Source organism: Seriola dumerili, unplaced genomic scaffold (genome assembly GCF_002260705.1).
Source record: "Seriola dumerili isolate Sdu_G_001 unplaced genomic scaffold, Sdu_1.0 BDQW01000362.1, whole genome shotgun sequence".
Taxonomy (NCBI): domain Eukaryota; kingdom Metazoa; phylum Chordata; class Actinopteri; order Carangiformes; family Carangidae; genus Seriola; species Seriola dumerili.
Window position 1 is genome coordinate 1,600,474 of NW_019174617.1, and position 21,813 is coordinate 1,622,286.

Here is a 21,813-nt window from a genome sequence, read left to right on the forward strand (position 1 = left end):
AAGAGCCCGACTCGCCAGTAAAACAGCCTCATCCCGAGTTCAATCAGTGCCCACAACAGTTCCTCCTCCTCCTCCTCCTCCTCCTCCTCCTCCTTTCTGCCAGGTCATGGCCGGAATTAGCACTTTAAAAATGGAATTATGTTTATCTATCCACTTGGAGTTTTCATTAAGGAGCTGTCGTAAAAGTCTTTGGAGAAAGTTTAGTCCTACCTTGTGCAGAACAAGAGTGGCTAAAAGCTTCTAGAGCTGTAAGAGTGGTGGGTAAGCAGCTACGCTTAGTGTTGTATTTTAATGCCATGTGTTGTGGCACAGCAGGTGTGTCTAACCCTCCCAGCTCACAGGTAAACCTCCCGTCGCGTCAGAGTGCCACAGGATGTGGGCTTGTACTCCCCAGTAGGTGCCAGAGGGATCTCCTCGGTGGGGTGGCCCAGCGCCTCCTCCCCGCCTCCTGGTGAGCCGTAGGAAGGCGAGCCAAAGGCCTCATAGGAGGAGGAGGAGGAGGCCATCTTCTTGTTGAGCAGGTTGCGATTGCGGTCGCCCATCATGTGAGCGGCGGTGGGGTCTCCGTTGGCCATGGCGGCCATGGCGAGGGTCTCTTGGCTGCCGGGCTGCTCGGCGCTGCTGCTGCCGCTGCCGCTGCCGCTCATGAAAGTGGAAAGCTTTGGTTGTTGGGGGTTGGTGGTTGACTTGGATGGCCGTCGCTCGGGCGACGTGCGCACAGGCATCCAGCAGGAGTCCGAGTGGCCGTACTCGTCGCATTCCCGAGTGCACTTGCCAGTCATGGCTACGTCAGGCAAGGGCCGGGAGTCTAGAGGAGGCAGAGAAGAGAAAAAAAATAAGTGATACTGTTTGTATCACTAAAATGGGATATTTAATGATAAACTAACATTTTTGACTAAAAAACTCCTAACGCTAAAAGTGTTTGTTGTGGTATGTGTTACATGATTTGACTGTTATGAATTCCTTCATTAGATGCGTGAGTCTGAGTTTTCTCCCTAATGGGGTCATCACCGCATCTGAATGTTAATGGAAGAGATAAAAAAACAACAAAAAAAAAAACAACAAAACAATAAAAACTGGTCACAATGGTTACCAGGCACCTATTGTCACAGCTAATGTAAGAGTCAGAATTTTATCACCAGCGAATAGTTAATTAAGCGTTCTACGGATAAAATTTGTTTGTTTTTTTTCATGCAGAACCAATACCACATGACAGCAACTGGAACAGAAAAACAACGATGAAAAGAAGACTCCACTGGCTACGACAACAGCCTCCAAACTCAAAAAACAGTGGCGTGAATCAGAGTTGAAATAATGTCATGCTTCAAAAAACGTGTTTGTGCTGAGAGGGGTGGGGGGGGGGGGCAGCGATGGAGAGAGTCGGGACAAGGTCAGCCTCTTTGATCTAAAATTTGAGTTGCACCTTTAGGGCATTGCTCTGTTGTGTCCGTGTGTGTCTGTAATGTGTGTGGGCGAGTATGTTTGTGAGATGGGAGCGCCAACAACACCCTATTTTTCTTATCTGGTGATTGACAGACGGCAATCACGTTCTAATCTAAGTAGCTTAATAGCTTTGCGTGGCTCTAGCGCCCTGATATCCTCTTAAATCCACTAATAGGGGTCTTAACCAATTACCTCGCTGGGCGCTGGCCTTAGATTAACTACGTCTACTGTATTATTGTGGAAAGCAAATTATGTGCTTACAATGCTACGCCAGGACAACAGGTTTGACAGATACCCCCACTGCCAGTGACTACTGTCAAGACAGTGCAATATGTGAAAGATAATTATCCCAAATACAGCAAAAACCAAAGCTGAGGAATTGGCTCCGGATAAATACAAAAAAAAAAAAACAGTGAGGAGGGAGAAGAGGAGTCTACTCCACAGCCTTGACCGAATGCTTAGACATTACACCGTGCCAAAGTTAATAAGAGTGCCAGTGTTATATAGATGCTATGTTAGATGTAATTTATTCATGACCTGATGCGAAGTATGGAAAACCAAAATCAAGCAGAAGCGAGGGTGAGTGCAAACCAAGCCAAGCATGCCTTTGCCCATAGTAAAAAAAGAAAAACAAAGAGTTTGGACCATGGCTTACTTTTAATGCTCTTTTTCTCCTGTAAAAGAAAAAAATAGAACAGAAATCACTCTTTTTATTTTTGCACTTATGCAATAAAATATATGTATATAGATATACTGTATGAGAGACCTTGAGGAGCATCGAGGATGTAACTAAAAGTCACGTTGACAACAGCACCAAAAAAGTGTTATGCAGAGCAGACACATGACTGAGGAGACAATGCAGCGGAGACAAGGACAGCAAAGGAAGAGGAGACAGGGAAAACAAAATGAGAGTCCTCTAAAGTCCTACTGATTATGTTTTTTAATCAGATCAGCAAACGAATCACTTGTTTCACTACAATTTTGCCTCTGAGCAAAGCATTCGGTATTACTTCGAGAGTGCCATTCCTGTGCTGCTAGACACCTTATTTCTGCTAAATACCTCGTAGAATCCATTTTTGTGTCACAAATTACCTTTGTAAAGCATCAACTAATGATTGCCATTCAATGTATAGCCAACGCCTCGGGGAGTAGCTGCCACTCGACAGAACAATCAAATAACTTTTTGTCATTAGTGAGCCCAAACAACTGAATAGTTCTGTTTAATGAATTGTAAATAGCTAAATAAATGAGGAGAAAGGCTAGAAAATAAAGGGGAATTGAGAGATGAAATGGCAATCACAAACAGTTAACATGCCAGCTGATGTGATGAAAATGCTGATGGATCACGGGCATGGCGAGTAAAAGAAACGTCTTTGTCTCCCTTTCCCTCCTTCTTTCCTCTGTCGCAGCTCCGCAAACACAGACATCAAAGAGACAAAAGCCGGATATCAGGTACTGATTGCCTTGCTCATTTACACCTACGATTGAGCCATCAGGCTACCCACAATGCACAGCGGCTCTCGCTCTTGTCTCTCGAGGCCTCGGCGCCCTGCTCCTGAATGCTCATCCAATTGCCTCTTCACCCATCCCTCCCTCACTCCCTCCCTCCCAGTCACATTCACACAAACTAGTAAAAAAAAAAAAAAGAAAAGAAAAGAAAAGAAAAAAATCAGCAGGGAGGACCTCTTGATTCTTCCAGCTCTCACGGGGGAAGCAGCCAGCCTTCAGCATCACATCTCGGCTGCCCTGCGCGGCGAGGTGCTGAGGTAGTTAGCCGGCGCTCTGTGTGTTGTGCGCGCTGGAAGGAGGCTGATTATTTCCAAGCCATGGTCCACTGACTCTGCAGGCTTGCTCAAAATGAAGACGTTTCCCACTGAGCTAATAAATTGGGTTGCAAAACCAAAGCAAAAAATGCTCTGTTTTTTTTTTTTCCCCCCCTCTTCCTCTCTTCAAAAGTGTCACCTCCCCCTGAGGTTGGGCCATCAATATGAGTACTTTAAAACCACTTAAATCCATCTGTCCACGCTTCAGCCTGGACTAGTATTTTAACCTACAGGCTCAGGAGTATCTGTGGGTCCTGGTAAATTAATTTTAATGTCCACTCAACATCAACAAATTATTTTAGTGCTTTATTAACTGCCTTATTTAATTCAAACTTTACTTAATTTAAAAGAATGTTACTCAGCAGAATTAAAGGTGAAACATTACAAAAAAAAAAAAGGGAAAAACTTTCAAGGATCTCTATGGAGGAGACATGCACCGCTGCTCCATACATATCCATAGGCCCTTTAAAGACCCAGTTCAGGAATCAGGACGTAGAAAATATCTTCAAGCCCTCAGAGCACACGCAGCACAGCAGCAGGCTTTTGTTATATATATTCACAAACATCCCGCGAGCCCTCACTACCAACCACAACACAACACAATACAAGTGGGTCACTCTGCTGTGTTGAAAAGCCTCCCTGCAACACTGAGAGCCCAACAAGGAGGCCTCTCCATCCCATCCCAGGTTATGCCCCCCTCCCGGGGGGTGGGGGCGGCTTTGGCTTTGTTGTGTAGGAGATCCAGAGCCAGGAAACAGTGGCACAGGCTGGGTGCCACGGGCAGGTGCCCCCCACCCCCCACCCCACCCCCCACCCCACCCCAGATCTCTGGTTCGCATTGAAAGAGAAGAGCTTTCAGCTGAGTCCGCTCATAATAGCCATTAGCTCTCTCTTACATTTACTCAAAAGAGGCTTCCGGAAGAAGAGCGAGGGTGGGGGGGGGTGGGGGGGGTGGGGTGACGGTGGATCAGAGAGTGATTGGCAGTTGAGGCGAAACGGTAGAGCGGCAGCTTTGGCTGAGATATGGACCAGAAAGTCACGCACTTGCTGCAGTGGTGATTACCCACCGAGATGCCACTGTGCGGCAGAGCTCCCAGATGTTTGTGCATTTGCTGATTTGACTTTAAGGAGTCTGTATAGTGAGGACTTTCTTCATTTGTGCAAGAAAGCAGGCTGAAAGTGGGACAGTGGTTGCGCTACTTGAGCTGTGGCTTTTCTTAGCTGGCTTTAGTCAGCCACCCTATCAGCTGACTAGCTTACACTGTGGGATATTTCAAAGAGCCTCCGCTGCCGGGGTACAGTAGCAATTCGATGCGGTGTCTTTAGCCCTCGCTAAGATGTTGCAGCGGTAGGAAAGAAATGGAGGGTTAGACTGTCAAAGCTTCCGGGCATATGCGCGCTAATGTCTGTTGTGGGGGCATTTCTGGGCAATTATGGTTTCATATGTTTTGTTTGTGTTGTGGTACACAGTGTTTTCACTGCAGCATGTCAGGAAGTGCACTTGCCAGTCTGCATTCATCTACGTCACCATCTCTTTCACTTTTGAGCTGTACCCCCTTCCAAGCCCCCCCCCAACCAACCACTCGCCCCCCTGCACCACCGCTCTTCCCCTGCCTCCTCTCCTTCCTCTCTCTATATTTCGCTACGAACCACTGCTACACAGACTGAAGCTCCGTGACCTTTTGCCCTCTCTTTTCCGGCCGGCAGATTCAATCCAAACAGCTGAGGCGTTAGGAGGGAGGGAGGGATGGGACGGAGGGAGGGGCAGGAGAGAGAGAGAGAGAGAGACATGGAGGAAAATACAAAAAGTCTGAGAGGGAAGAGGAAACAAAACAGGTGAATCCTGCATGGATTTCTATGTGTGTGTCTACACTGTCTTTGACAGACATTGCAGTTGGCTGGACGGCAGGTAGGGGTCGGAGCAGAGAGGGAGGGATGGGTAGAAAATATAGGAGAGAGAGAAAGAGAGTGAGAGGAGGGAGAGTGTGTGTGCTGAGTATAGCAGGGTCAGGGCCGGGGAGAAGGGAAACAGCAGATTGAGTGGAGAAGACAGCATGGCTGCCTCTGGGCCGTCACAGGCCAAACACACTGCCAAAGAGAGCAGTGGAGAGGAGAGCAAGGAAGACAGGAGGAGAGGAGAAAGAATCGAGGACATTCACAAAGACAGGAAGAGGAGAGAGGACAGGAAGACAGGACAGAGGAAGAGCACAGGAGGAGAAAGAGTGATGATATGAGGAACCTTGATAACAGCACATGTACTGTACTGTAAATAACTCCTGGTAGCATGTGCTTCTCAGGTCAGTCGGTGTTCTCTCACACCGGCACACATTAACCTATCAGACCCAAAACCTCGATTTAGCCTGTTTTTAAGGTTTCAAATTATCTCTCCAACAATAAAGTCCTGTGTCCAGGGAAAGGGCAGGCGCCACTCACCTCTCCTTTAACTCAATCTAATTTACTTCCATCACATTCCCCACATTAAGAAAGCTCAAAACAACACTTTAACCTCCAAATGTCATTTACACCCATCCACATGATTCCAATTTGAAGCCAGAGGAGAACATCTTATTCTTGATCAAGACAAGGGAAAAGAAAGTTTTTAAAGCGTGGGCAATAATAAAAAAAAAAAAAAAAAAAGAAAGAGGCAGGAGAGGGCGCCTGTGTGAGAAGAGCGAGCGAGCGAGCCTAGCTTTGAAATGGGCTTGTGATTGCCTTGCACCCCTCATCAAAGACCTCCCTGTACAGACAGATCTATTTCGCACGGCGGAGCAATCAGCGTGAAGATGACAGTGTACACTGCTGGGTGTCACACAGATTATTCCGTGCGGCTGAGGGAGAGAAAATGAAATATTTATCCTTAAAAAAATAAAAAATAAAATAAAACAGCTGTTGGAAATACTCAGGCCTTCATGAGAAAATGGGAGAGTGAGAGGGGAAAGAAAGGAGACAAATGAAAAGTGGTACAAGGAGACAGGAGCAAATGAAAATAAAGAGAGAGAGGGAGAGAGAGATCGGGATGAAACTCAAACGAAGAACAACACCAAAGAGAGCTTGCGTTTCCCGCTGTAGTTGCTCTGCAGTCGTCTTTCTTGTCTCTCCCTTTCTACACATTCTCGCCTCTAATAAGGTCCCATTTAATTAGGTGAAACTTGCCGACAAATGATGGTGCAAGAGCGAGACTCCCTGTGTTTGGCTGTCTGGCTTTTTCAGGGCCCCTGTGGCATTGCCTCGCAGCTGAGAGGTCCTCCGCATCAAAGACAGACAAGCAGACAGACACTCAATGCAACTGAATACACACACACACACACACACACAACTAAAGGTGGCTGTCTGGAGGGGGGGGGCGGGGAGGGGGGGTGAAAATGGAGAGAAAGAGGGAAAAGAAAAAGAAGAAAGAGGGAGAATGGCCTAAGAGAAGAAAATAAGGTGAGGGAGGAAGTGTTCCTGAGAGAAAGGAGCAGCGAGAAAAGGAATGGGTTGCTAAATTATTAAGGCCGTGACGGCGAGTTCAGACAGAACAATATCCACAGGAAAAAGCGATATTTGTCTTTCTCTTGCTGAGATGTTTGCCAGACAATTAAGGAGGGGATGGAGGAGAGAGAGACGCGCGGTGGTGCAGGGGGAAAATAGAACACAAGGGGGGGGGGGGGGTCCTGGAGAGCGATGACCTTTTCGCGAAAACGGTGCAAGTCATGCCGCGCACCGCTAGCAACGGCATTAATTGATGGCATTAACGTCAGCAGTGGAGTTTTTATTTTTTTTTCCTTCAGTGGCACAGCCAGTTAAATCCAAACCTCAAAACATGTAACCCCTATTAGTCCAGTTAAGATCTCCCAAGCGGGGGGCCAATTTAATCGAAGGAGTAGAAAATAAGGAATTTTCCATCCCTCTTAATTACTCTTCTACACATAAGAAATGACTATTTATCAGTAGTGCTTTAACGCAAATCGCACTCCGTTCCTGAGCCTGCTTGACCCACATTTGCCCTTTTTCATAAGTAACATATTTCCCCATAGCAGTAAACCTTTTTTTTTGGCTTCAGCAGTAGGAGGAATGGAGGAATGCTGCTGAAAGTGGCAGCAGGTGATGTATTCTTTGCCTCTCTGAGCTTCTTGAAGTATTTACTGCCTTGGCAAGGGCAACTAAGGGAATAATCTGTACCCCCCCCACCACCACCACCACCACCACCACCCCCGCCATGCCTCGAGAGGTGCAGGACGGGCTCAGAGCAAAACCGGAGAGAGAGGAGAGGCGAGAGTGAGTGAGGGGAAAAGATACAGAGCCCTCGATGGAGTTTTGTAATGAGCTGTCACCTCCTTTTGCCTCGCTTTTCGAGACGCCCAACCTCTGCGTGGAACAAAGGCCCGGCATCAAAAAATACACACGAGGCCCATCCAGTACTTATAGGTAGATGACATCACTTCCTTTTCATTCTTCCCAGTGCTTCTGCTCACACTGCAAGCAGGCATTATGGGTATGATATGGCTGCTTTTCTCTTTCAGCGGGGTCAATACTCTTTCTGGAATAATGAATGTACTGCGGCCTGCTCCTGAGGTAATTAATTGAAGAGAGATTAACTAGCATAATTTCATTCTGGTGACGATCTCTCAGCCAATTATCAAATGCGGCTTGCACTCTACCTCCCCTGTGCACACGTCCTCACTCTCTCTCTCTCTCTCTCTGGGTCCCTGCCTCTCTCTGCCCATTTGAACAAGTCAGCACTCAAAAGCCAAAAGGCCCCACCAATAAATAAAGTGCCCCCCCCCCCCCCCCCGCGCACCGTGCTCCCTCATTTATCTTGCATGTGCACGTTCGCAGACGTGCATGTGCAGAGACGCGTTGCAGGCGATGCTCCTCTGCTCGCACCGCACGCAGCAGGTGGTTGTCGTGTTAACAGGAAGCAGATTCTCTTTCTCTCTCTCTCTCAGGTGCATAAATGCAGACACCACGGGCCGTGTCCTCGCAGCGCCTCTGACCCCTAACCTCGTCCATAAGTGGAACAACAGCAGGGTGAGCTGGAGAGGAGAGAAGCAGAGTGACTCATCCACTCTGCTAATAAGAATGATGGCTCTGGCTTCCTGCCTCACACACAACGACTAGTGACACGACGCCTAACTAAAAAAAAAAAAAAAAAAATCTGCAGAATCTTAAAACAAAGGGATTTTCTCATCAGGCTTTCATATTATCCTTCAGGCGTAACTTTTCTAATCACCTTTACAAGCTACGACTCACATCTTTGTATATGCAATTCAGTTATGCTTGAAAAAATACCCAATTACAGTATGAAATAAAGTACTTCGTGCCCACCCCCCTTCACATTCACACACACACACACACACACACATGCGCGCGTTTATGTGTGCTTTCCTCCGCATGGCAGTCTGAGCTTATACAGAATACTCTGGAAGCCCCGTAAGGATTAGCTTTAGCTGCTCTGCTATGGTGCACACATGCAACACTGCTAGCAACCGATAAAACAATATGGCAGTTTCAGCTCATTTTCATGTTTCCGCACAGACACTGCCACTTTTGCGCTGTAGCAAAACCTTACATTAACCGTGCAGACTGTGTGTGTGTGCGTGTGTGTGTGTGTGTGTGTGTGTGTGTGTGTGTGTGTCGACACTCCGCATTCCCAGCCACGGACAAGAAGACAAGCACACAGCATTATTTGATAAGACAAAACACAGAATACAGATGAAGGAGCGGTGTGTGTGTAGAAAATGGTAGGGCTTACTGAGCTACTGTGAGCATGTGAGCGAGGGGTTAAATAAGTTTTTATAAAAAAGAGATGTGTGTGTCTGTGTGTGTTTTTATTGTTTATTACTCCTCTAAATTCTTTCTCCCTCACACACATACACACCATCTCTCAGCCTCTGTCTCTCTCTCTCTCCAGTCTTTAGAAAAAGAAGTGTCATTGCTTCTCCTCCACTGTTACTCTTATCGCACACTCCCAGGCGCACTCACACAATAGCCTGTTTTACACCATTAAATGGTTATTTGTCAAAATACAATTTCAATTAAATCCTCCCTAAAATAAAAAAAAAAGAGAGGGGGAAAAAAAACATCTGTGATTTGAGCTTTTTACAGATCGTACTAATAAGAGAAAACATCTAAATCATAGGTTTGTATGGGGGGACTGTAGGGTCTACATGGAGCAAGAAGTAAGGATTGTTACAGGGGTACAGTCAAGGAACAAAATGATAGCAACTGAGGCTTTTTTAAATCTGATATAGTTAAAATGAATGGTGACTGCGCAGGACATACATCATGCTCAGCACATGTTCAGCCTTGCAGCGCATTAACTATGAAGCTATGACAAAAAAAAAAAAAAAAAGTATTATTATACTACTTGGCAAAGGGACTCACATAACACTGGTAGCAAATTTGCATCAGAATTTCATTGCGTCCTGCTTACCGGATCTGATTTACTGTGACCTACATACCAGAAAATTGTGTTCATGCAATGCATAATTATTACTTCAAAATAAAAGAAAACCCAGTAATCACCACCCGCGCTAAATTGTCCTCTCTCAGCACCTAATGTCTAAAACAAAGCTTCCACTTGCCGTAAGTCGATAGCAGTGGCAAGCTAGCTAGTTAGCTTGTGAGTCAGCCAAATAACACCTACTATCTACCATGCTTGTCACCCTGAGTGTAGCAATTAGATCTCAGCTGCTAGCACATCCTAGGCCGGCGTGAGCTGGGCATGGTGAGTCACGACCTTAATGGAAAGCTGGTGGTGGAAATGTGGTGGAGGGTAATTATGCTGACCTCAAGGGACAGGCTTTCAGTTTTTACAGCATGTAGGCTCATAAACAGGCACAGGGAGCTCCACTCCAGGGCAGAGAAAAAGGCAAATTATCCGGGGCCCATGTTTTCCAGAGGGGATTGTTTTTGTTTTTTTTCTGTGTTTCAGCAGGTTCAAAGAGCTTGATGGACTTTTGTGTTCGACCACAAAACTTTGAGGGGAACTGAGGTGATCTCTGTTGATGTGGGTGAAGAAATGTTTCCTTTTTACTTGGCAAATTCAAATTAATAAAAAAAAAAAAAAAATGACCAGCTCATTTACAATACAGGAACAAAAATGTCATAATAATCTACAGTGATTGCGTTGTGGATTCAAGATGAGGCACCTGTTGCAGTTGCCTTGCATCCGTTACAAAAAACTAAAAAACCCTTTAACTGAGTCTTTTGTTTTTAGTTTTGGGTCCTTTTTTCCTCTCTGTTATGTTGGTTTTCAACCCGCAGGCATAATAATTAGGATATCAGGATGTGCCAACACTCTCAGACGCTGTTCTACAGTATAACGACAAGGGAAAACCAAACAAGCGATCAGACGGGTTTTAGAGAATTTTCCCTTCAGGACACATAGAACACCTACTGGGAAGGTTAAAAACAAACCGCATCAAATGGCTCTGCACAGTGCAGCCCCTGATGAAAGTGCTAAAAGGATGTGCCAGTCAGCAAATAGGTTCTCCGGCACCTCTTTAATGTATCCTTGAGTCTAACCAGGGTGCCTCTGCTGTGTAAAACCTCCCACAGCGTTGGAGTGTTTAAGAACAGAAAGCAAAGGCATTGGTGACAGCATGAAGGCCTCACCCTACACCAGGAGTCTCGGTCAGTTCAAATTACAGACCGCTCGTATGGACAAAACATGTTCCAGATATACTGCAAAATGTCGGCTTGTTTCCGCAAGGAGAGGCTCCGGAGCAAGGTGACAATCGTGATCTTTGATTTCTCGAGTGCCTTAAACGCTATCCAGCCACTCCTGCTCAGGCAGAAGCTCAGAGCGATACAGCCTGATAACACCAAGGTGTCCTGGATTATAGACTATCTCGCAGATAGGCCGCAGTTTGTTCCCTGCCGGAGTAGTACATTGGATTTGCTGCTGCAGTTGAGGCACTGTTCTGTCGCCTTTCCTTATTCACTCTCTATCTTTTGACTTGAGACTCAACGGCGGGTCACGCCACCTCCAGATTTTTCCCAATGATTCCCCCATAATGCGATGCATTCGTAAGAGGAGAGGAGGAGGTGTATATACGAGTCTGGTTGGGAGATCTGCTGCGTGGTGCAAGGACCATCTGCAACTGAACAGTTGTAGAATGAGGAGGATTACTAAGAGGATTTCTGATGAATGTGAGCTAGTGACACCTTATTCACACTTTTGATGTGAAATGTGTCACACATTAAATCAAGTTTTATTTTTCTGCGTTGCCCGTGTGTGTTTGTATGCATGCATGTATGTGTCAACACAAGGCCGTTCAAGCTGTGAGAGCGCTACCCACGTCCTCTCTCCCATCGTCCCATCCCTAAGAGGTTTTACATGTTGGGTCAAATTATGCAGGCTGAACATTCCCGCTATCCTCTCCTCCTTGCTTTGCTCCACCAGCTAAGGGGGTGTCAGCGACAGTGGCATGCCACATCTTAAACATTCATCAGTGCATGATTCTGTTTCCAGCAACAAACGCCACAGGGAGACAACAAGCCTCTTTTCAGTCATCACTCAAAAGTCGCTTCCTATCCTTGAAGCACCAAATCTAGATTTGAATGCAAGTGGACACTTGAAAGCAAGTTTCCCATTAACATTCGCATGTATCATACGGATGAACAAGAAAGGGAGATGATTGGAAGTGAAATCGGCTCTGGATTCGAGTCACTAACCAACACCCACCCCCACCCCCCACCCCCCCCAAACCCTTTCAACCCACAACACACACCCTTCTTAACAGGCCAGTTTAGCAATATAGAACTACAGCACCATGGCTGGAGCCATACACAGTGTATTATTTAAAGCACCGGGGGCCCAATTTGTCACTCTGGCGGGCTCATCACAGGCGAACATCCTTTATGAAATGCACTTTTCACGCTGCCTGTCGGAGGGATCAAAGCAGCAGCAGCCTTGCCCGTTTCTCCCTCTTCAGTTTCCCTGCTCCGATTCCCACTGACAAAATGAGTCAATTTAAACCAAATGGATCCCCTATCAAAATAACAAGAGTGAGTGAGCGAGATAGACGGGGAGAAAGAGATTCATATCGTGGGTGGGTGAAGTTTGGACAGGTGGGCAGTAACTAGGGAATATGGGCACTCATCCTCTCTTATGTTGACTGCAAATTGTAGGATATAGGACAGAAATGCCGTCACTGTAGTCGAGCTGAAGTCACTTTTCAGCTAAATGGAGTTAGACGCTCGGACTAAGTGTGTAAAAACACCAGTGTGTGGCAGAGACAGTGTTGTTTCTCACCCGTTTATTTCTATGATGGCCAATAAGTGAGTAAGCTGTTTCTATGTCCACTATTTTGTGTCCATTTTGGACATGACTTCACTCACTTTTACCTTAAAGGTGAATTTCAATAAATTAGGACTCTTTAGTAACATCGAGTGGAAACTGTATGAAACTACAACAGCATTACAAAAATAAATCTCTCTTTTTTGATCAAATTCTTAAAGAATTTAAGTGTGAAGTAACCGATACAGTACTCTAAAGATAAGACTGAAGCTTCACATCTTGTATCTGCCTCCTGCATCTCCCATGTACCCACAAAGCACACACTGACATCTGAACAGTTAAGCTAGCAGTTGAAGCTAAAGCATGTCTCCGTTTCATCGCAGTGAGAGAACCGTCGCTTGTTTGATAAACATAAGTGCTATGTTGCATCGCCAGCAAACATCAGCCGTTAGCTTATGTGGCTAGCATCGTTTTTGTGGATTACATTAAGTCGTCAGTGACTGGGGTAAATGCTAGAGACTGTGGCACCCCTTTGAGAGGCTAGTCCAATGGGCATTGGGTCATCGGCTGGAAGGGGCAGGTTCCAGCACATACACAGAGCCGATTGAGCCCGCCTAGCTGTTTCAGACGCTTTAATTCCTCTGCAGCCAGAAGTTTAACACAGCATTAATCTGACATTGATCGGCAATACTTAGAAAAAAAAACCCCTACTGATATTTTGTGCAAAATATAACTGATTGCACCTTAAAGAGACACTTGAGGATGGTAAATGAATACTTGAGGAGTCCGCCAGCCTCATGTTCACCTCAGCATTCTGCACCTTATCTCTCATATGATACTCAAATTAATATGACATTAGATGACACCGAGTGCGTAACATGCCTTTTTCTCTTTTGGCTTTTGAAGCACCGAAAGCACGCTTCATTATTCACCCGGCTTGACAGGCCTATTTTTCCCCCCCTTTCTACCCCTTCTACCCCTACCTCCTTTTTAGCAAAGCTCTCGACCAATTGATTTTTTCCTCTTTCCTCTGTCTACCCCTTCCCCCCCACCACCACCGCCCTTGATTCTAATGCTTCTGGGTTATGGGAAATATTTATTCACATTGATCGACGACAGAGCTGATGGGTCTTTCATGAGCGTCAGAACTCAAACTGTTTTCGTCCCACCGATGTCTCCAAATATCAATCACCAGTGGGAGAAGCGCGGGCCGGACTGCAGATTAGGGCAATAAAGCCCCAAAGGCCAGACACATTTTCCTAAAAGAGAATAGAGAACAGAAAAATATACACCAGACACCAATAGTCTGACCCGTGATAGAGTGTTTGTGTAGTCTGTGATGCTTCCTATTAGCTGTTGGTGCTCAGAGACACTGTTCTAAGAGACAAATAGAACTTTTTCTGCCAATGATTGAAACACCTGAAGCAGATCCGGACAAGTTCGGCCTAGAGGGTGCGAAGTCATTTGAGGGCTGTGCGTGACGTGGCACCGATGGCTGGAGGGAGCGAGCCGATGATAATTCCTGCATCTGCGTGGTCCCTATTAAAAATGCAGCGCCGACAGGATATTTTCCGCATCAAATTTTCATAGCATCAAGCAGTCTCGACAGCCTCCGTCTTACACACACACACACACACACTCAGACGTAACAATGATGAAGTTCTTAAAGCCTATGTATCTCTCCTTTCTCTCTGAATGAATGCACTGTGGCTTATGTATGAGGGATGCAGACAAGAGTGTTGTGCCACGGTTCATGGAGAGTGGCATTCCTCAAGGGCCTTAGGTTGCGTATGCATGCTATCCCCCAGATGCACACCTTCAACACTGACTCTCATCACTGTTTACTCCCTCTCCTGTGTGTGTACATACACGAAAACCCCATAGAATCACGAAATGTGCCCGAGTGAGTTATTTTCCCAATGTTGGCAGGAGAGAGAGATCTCACAGCCATCTTGGTATCTAGTGACAGGTTGTCATTTGAACTGAGAGAACAATATGTGAGCTGTATGCAGAATGAGTGACAGACAGGTGCATTTAAACAGTCGGCAGCCCACAGGTACTGTACAGCCCGCTGACGTAACATACAGTACAGTTGGCAACCAAACTAGTAAACACATTATGTCTAATCCTCATGAATATCACGACCCGCGCTGACTCAACTGCTCTTTTCATATTTTCATATTCATATTCTGCTGTCACATCCAAGCTAAAAGCACATCATTCCAGAAAAATAAAACTCCGCGCATCGCCGTTCCACCAATTGCTGCATGCAAGGTCATATGTAAATAGGTTTCCCCTTGCAGCAAGGGAGACAGAGGCATCACCATCCGTGTCAGCATCATAAAAAGTAAAAAATAAAAAAAATGGCAAAAGCCGTGTTTGATAAATACACCTGCTGCACAATCCCCCCCCCCCTCCTGGCCTGAGCAAATAGTATATGAGGAAGCAAAGAGCTGTGGGAGTTTCAAGCTCCGTTACAGGGGGACGATAAAGACGTACGCACGCATCATCCTCATATTCACCCTCGCAGTACCTACGCCCGTGTGTTCCCTTGTCATGTTGACCAGAACTCATTGTTTCATTTTGCTCCCCCACCCGCCCATCCATCCATTAAAACTCTTAACATGGAGAACGCTTTCAAGAAAGAGGTTGTAGTTGTATTAAAATGATATTAAACTAATAGTACTGGGTTTATCACTTTTTATGCATAGCGCTTCAGAAAAAAAAAAAAAAAATCCTTTTGATGACTCCCAACTTAATCCTAGCAAAGCTGACAGAGAATTTGCTTTCTATCCAGTTCACTGGTTGAAAGATTAGCATTGTCTCCGTCCTTTGATGAAAAGAAATCACCAAGAATAGTACAGGGCAGATGAGGCTACACAACGGAATATGCAGCGAGGTAGTGAGTGAGTCATATGAAGGGTGGCGCTACGGAAGGGCATGCTGTGTTAGTACCTGATGGGCATCATTTGAGAAAAAAAAAAAAAAAAAAGTAATAATATGTATTTACTTCCTTTGTTTCCTCTTGAGAGAGGAATGGGAGGGGGCTCATTGAGCTACAGTGGAGTGTGCAACCAAATTAAGAGAGAGAGAGAGAAACATAATCAGTGAGTGGTAGAGAGTGAGTGGGAGATGCAAGTGTGTATGAGAGAGAGAGAGAGAGAGAGAGAGGAAGAGAGAGAGACTGGTAATATGCTTGGGAATTTAATAAGGCTCAGCGCTCCTCAATAATATCACCCGCTTCACAGAGTCCTCTGGGAAACATGAAATGTGCCGATAAAGGATGATGCCTCCCTCTGACAAACGGGGTGTGCTAAAAGCGCTGTAGGAAAAAAAAAAAAAAAAAAAAAAAAAAAAAAACAGCCAAGCGCCGCCGCTATAGCTAGCACACATGCTAATGTGCCCCAGGCTACACTTTAAAGAATTATTCACTTTCTTCTCCTTATGCTGCGATTCTCCAAACCTCCCCTCTTTAAGGTCACACACGCTGCATACTTATTCAGACTACAGCTGAATAGTGTCAGCTTTACTCACACAATTGTTAGTGGACACGGGAGGTGGATTTAAGAGAGCTCCCCGTTTGTGTTTTCCTTCCTGTCCAGCCATGTTGAATGTGCAAGAAAACTGCGGTAAGATTTGTCACGGCACCGCAGCTCTTTGTCTCTGTGAATGATAAACTCCACAAAAGAGCCAGACGTACTTTCCACAGTGAGGGGCGATGATTACTTAAACTGTACTGCTGGTAAATACGCTACATGGCCAAAAGTATGCGGACAAGTGAACAAAGTATGTGGACACCCATGTGTGTGATTGATAAACGTCTTATTCCAAAACCATAGGCATTAATAAACTACTATAACAGCCTCCTCTCTTTCTGGGGAAGGTTTTTATAGCTGCAGGGATTTGATCCGCAGGAGCATTATAGTGAGGTCGGCCACAAATGCTGGGTACCGCTGTCAATGTTCCAGTTCATCACAAAAGGTGTTTGATGGTGTTAAAGTCAGGGCTCTGCGCAGGTCAGTCAGAGTCTTCCACACCACTCTCAGAAAACCCATTTCTGCATTGACCTCGCTTTGTGCACAGGGTCACTGTCATGCTTAAAAAAAGACAGGGTCTTCCCAAGGAAGCTCACTGTTGTCTAAAATGTTAAAGCATTAATGTTTCCTTTAACTGGAACTAAGAGGCCTGGTGTTCAATTGAGTAGTAGTCTCATATTCTTAGGCGCATGTTATGAGTCTCCTTGTTTCTTTCTGGCTGGCTGCTCATGGGTGGGGCTTATCAATGAACCCAGACACCCAGGCGTATTAAGAAATCATTTATAGCAGCATTTGGACTTTCCAGACCAGCTCCAAATGACAAAATCTGAACAAGAACGGTTTTGACAAACTTGAGCCGGCCACTGTTAAGTGTTTCCACTTAAGCTACTGTGTCCAATAATGCCAATTCAGCTTCTTTCATACACTCACGCACACATTTTTATAACCATAACCTGGACAGAGAAGCCACTTCCCAGTCTTCCTCTTCACACTATCCAAAACAGCCCATAACCAGCCACATCCACATACTTTTGGCCATACAACCATTACATTTGATTTCTACATTTGCGGATTCTCTTGCGTTACTTTTTGCGGCGTTTACCTGGGTTGTATTTAAGCGCAACCCCACCCATGTATGTAAAACCCAATGGGTCCATGTTGACACCAACACGACCGAAGAAATGCAGCCCATGACCTGTCGTGTCCTGTCAAAACGAGCAGAGGAAGACGGCCTCTCGCTCTGTTGGGTCCTATGACATTTACATACCACCCTGTCTGGTAGTGCAGGAGCCACCCTTAGGCTGTACCAGGCCTCGAATTTAGGACAGGCGCTTTTTTTTTTTTTTGTTGTTTTTTTCAGTTGCCACCTCTCTTGTCACTACCTCACCGGGACCTGCTCACGCTTGACAAAAAGAACCGCAAACATGTATCCTGCTCCACTGCCACCAAAAAAAAAAAAAAAAAAAAAAACGCGGCCGCTGGCTTTTAGACGGGGCGACACAAAAGGGGGAAAGGAAAAAAAAAAAAAAAAAAAAAAAAAACATGGCCCATTTCTCTCTCTCTTCTCACTCTCCATCCCTCCCTCCCCTCTTTTCCTATCTGAGCACATTGATGTTCACATTCTCTCTTTCATGGCGACTCTGTCTATCAAGGCTCACCTGCTCTTTTGTTTTCAGTAATCCGCTCTCTCATGCTCGCTCAATCTTTCATTCACTCCCCCCCCCCCCCCCCCCATCCAATACCTTTTCAATATTTTGTCCCTGTTGTCCCTGTAGTCACTCTTTTCTTCCCCCCCTCCTCTCCTGTTACCCTCCCCCACCCTCCCGCCCCCCATTTCTCTCATTATCTGCCTCTGTCTCCGCTGATCGGCCAACGACTCCCTATTGGCAAATTCATGAGATTGATCTTTTTTTTTTTTTTTTTTTTTTTTTTTTTTTTTCTTTTTTTTTTTACACAGGTGGGTGGATTTACTAAAAGATGCACCCCCTCCTCTCTTCTCTCATCCGCGGTACACGGCTCCTACACAGCGTGCTATGTGGCACCCACAGCCCCTGCCTGTAAGACTCTGAAGCCCTATCACTTAACATGCACTGGGCTCAACTCCCAGGAGGAGAGAGAGAGGCTAGGGGAGAGCAGGAGAGGAGGAGAAGAAAGCGGAGTAACGTCTGAGCGGAATACTAATAAAGTGCAGCACTCAAGAAAAAAAAAAAAAAAAAAAAAGGAGTAAGGAAAAAGACAGTGGCAGCGTTCTGGTGCTACAAAATTACCACTTAATTTGATTCGATACTGTAGCATCTCCTATTTTCTATTCTTCTCGTGTTTGCGTGCATGAACGTGTGCGTCAATTTATGTGAATATGTGTACGACTGTGTGTAAAGTGTGCCCACAGGCATGCAAAGAGTTATAGAATTCTCCACTTAAGATATTCATATGCCTTGGGGGACTTTGGGCCTTCCGTTCTTTCTTTTCTTTAATGTCTACGTGCATGTGAGTGTGTGTTCGCGCCCATATATGTGTGTGTAAGTTTGGTCGGCTACTGTGAGCACAAAGAGGAAAAGAGAAAAAGAGAGAGAGAGAGCGGTTGCATTAGCATGATTAAAAGGACAGTAAGAAATGACTGCTGTCTCAGAGAAGCCATGTGACTACCACAACAGGATATAGGCCAAGTATATCAAGACACACACACACACACACTCCCTGATGATTTGACGTTCCTTCTTAAAGAGAGATGGAGTAGTGGGAAATGAGCAATGAGGAAGAAGACTGATAAACACACACACACACACACACACACACACACACACTATCAAACATCTTACATAGTACATGGCAACTTTGAGATTTTCCCTCATACATGCATGTTGTGTATAGTATTTTAAGAGGCTGGGTGTGACTGTGTGAGTGTGCGCGTGTTCGTATGCATCAAGTATTAATGGGCACATGGTCACTGGTGAAGCCTCATTATCACAATTTCTTCTGGGGGAAGAATACAGAATAGAGAGTTTCTTTCATTGCTACAACTGCTGAGTTGCAGGCAAAGGCGGAATCTAAAAATAGCCTCAAGGTTTCATGTGCTGTAAACCCATTTGTGACTGGGTGGAAGAAGTGGAGAAGTATATTTTCATACTGGTTTCGCTCCTTATTATTCAGCCACTATATGGACTATTTCTCTTCATTACAGCTTTTAATCATTTAGCCTAAAATTGCTTGCCGGGAGCCGGGATGTTCATTGGCTCAGCTTTCAATAATAACCATCCTGAATGGATAAAGTCATTAATTCCTGCCTCTCACTTGGCTAATGCTTCCACATGGCTCTGCAATAAACCTTTGCTAGCCAAGTGTACTCTTTTCCAATTCCACTCAGAATAAGGAAGAAGCTATAACCTTGTTCATGTTAGCATAGTGGAAAGAACATGTTTCTATCTTTGCCCATGGCAGCTTTGAGCTGCCTTTCATTAATATTAGAGGCAGAGGAAGAGCGAGTGAGTGAGAGAAGAAGATTCTGCGGTACATTAGCGGCCAGATTTATTGACGTCTTTGCGCCGTGAATGTGGCAGGTGCTCTTAGGCTACTAGTGAACAGCGGAACTCCTCTCAACTCCTGCCTCTGGAGATAATTTTGGAGATAAAACACAGACGCGCGCACACACACACACACATACACACACACACACATGCACTGCGTTCTGTCAAGGTTGGTGAGACGTTTGCAGGAACTTTATGAATGTTCTCTGTCTTGTCAGGGCACAGTGTGCGGCCTCTCACTGACAGCAGGCACAAAATGATGGAGGGCCTGTGCGTGGCGTTGCCAACGGCTGAAAATCACCTGCTGGACCTGTGGACAGACCTTGAAAACAGACTTAGACCACTTTTGCAGTCTCCAAGTCATATTTTAAATCTTTCAGACAACTGCGGATGCTCATCTATTAATAGCCGCTTTGATACTGAGGTGAACGCAAGGTCACATCATTCAAACTAAGGACATAGAAGAATACACTACCACCTGAGCTACTTGGGCAACACAACCTTAAAAGCAACACCTTACCAGCAATAATCAAAAGACTCCCTTTTGAAAGTCATTGGAGCTCATGTTAACGGTTATAAGTCAGTGCTGCATAGCTTTTTGACACTTACTTTCTATTAAATTGATGGACTGTTGATAGCATCAAATCAGTAATATTTCCCACAATACTTTGGTTACTCTCTTTGGTGCCCATTGCCTGCCTCTCTTAACCCCATCATTCCTATCTGTCCTGACATTGACAGCGCAGGTCTACAGGCCCATAAACACGCTGGTCGTGGCCTTTTAAACCCAACTGCGTAATACAAAGCACTGTTGGATCTCTGTTGTTAAGCCAATGCATGTTTTATGAGACACTTGGAGGTTTATATGGTTTCTCCATATGAATCAGCGACATCAGTCCTGCTGAAATGGCAAGAGCAGACATGAAAATATCAGATTGTTACCAGCAGATGAATGTAATGTATACATGTTCTGGAATAGTGTTGGGTTTCTTACACCGGGGCACCGCAAGACTCATTGTTTAGCCCCACCCCGAGCCACAATCAAACCTTTTCACCCCAGCTCATATGTCTCTCCCGGGCCCGCGGCGAGCAGCGAGCTCCATCACTCACCGGATGGGAACTGATGTATGGAACGACGCATCGGTTCAATACCATTTAATTGTATTAGGCCTAAAGTATGAGATTAGTCTTCAAATCTGTCCAGAAGAAACGGGGATGCTGTGCGAGCGCCAGCGGTAGCGTATTAAATTGATGTGAATCCGACACAGTCTAAGGGGAGGAAAAAAGCCGACTCTGGTCTCAGGAGATAATGACTGCCTGGTTTGTCTCTGCGGGGTCAACCTGACCATTTCAGCGCCGGGGAGGTGTAGTCATTGATGTGTCAAAACTATTTACCCCCCCGTCCCTCCCTCCCTCATCACTAAATATTCCATGCAAGTTGATTTTCATCCCCGTACCTTGCTTAAAGCTGACCAAGCTCTGAGACAACTTGTCTGGTATGACGCTTGTGAAATAAATTAGAAAAGGGAAGGGGAGAATAAATCACATTTTCATTGGATTTAGTTGTGAGGCAGCCTTGGCGAGAATCAAAGGAATGAGCTTAGGCTATGAAACGTCATCTATTCTTGGATTGTGTTTGTCCTATATTTTTGGGAGTTTCTGTGTTGCTGCATAGAATAAATAAATAAATATGCTATAGTGTGCTTTTTGAAATGATTTTGTGTCGTATGAAAGGCCCCGGTCCTCTGTGAAGAAAAAGAGAGGATGACAAGCATTTCTCACCAGTAAGCTCCTCAGAGCCAAAGTACACTACTTAAGGATACATGCTATAGTACATACAGTGCTAGCTCATTTATCTTTCTTTATTTTTGCCTCAATGCATTATATAGGGCGTATTGTGTCATCCTTTAAATTGACTGAAACAAAGCGTTTGTGTGGTTTTTTTTTTTTTTTTTGCATGAGTAGGAGTGCAATGACATACGAACGTGCCAACCAATCTCTAACCACCATGCACCACATCATGTCATTCAAACACACACAGAAGCATTCCTGGGTATCCAAATCTCCACCAATAGATTGGAGCTATGGATATCATAGCAAAGAGCAGGGAAACCCACCAAATATTTAATACACAACAAACATATCAGCCGCTAACAGCTGAGTATGGATTAGCCCATCTTCCTGAAAGTGAACACATATTTACTGACACAAACAAGCTAGGGAGCATATTACAGAGATACACGCTGCTCAGTGCCAGCATA

The 21,813-nt window shown here is 45.3% G+C and overlaps 1 protein-coding gene across 3 annotated transcripts in view; it reads right to left on the bottom strand.

Annotated features, from left to right (window-relative positions):
- Positions 1-335: 335 nt before the first annotated feature.
- Positions 336-21,813, bottom strand: part of pcdh7 (protocadherin 7) — a 104,053-nt gene continuing 82,575 nt past the window's right edge. For all 3 annotated transcript variants that reach the window (XM_022760785.1, XM_022760784.1, XM_022760783.1), the window contains one exon: positions 336-808. In XM_022760785.1, coding sequence (XP_022616506.1) covers positions 336-808 — 473 coding nt within the window. The remainder of the gene's footprint in view (positions 809-21,813) is intronic.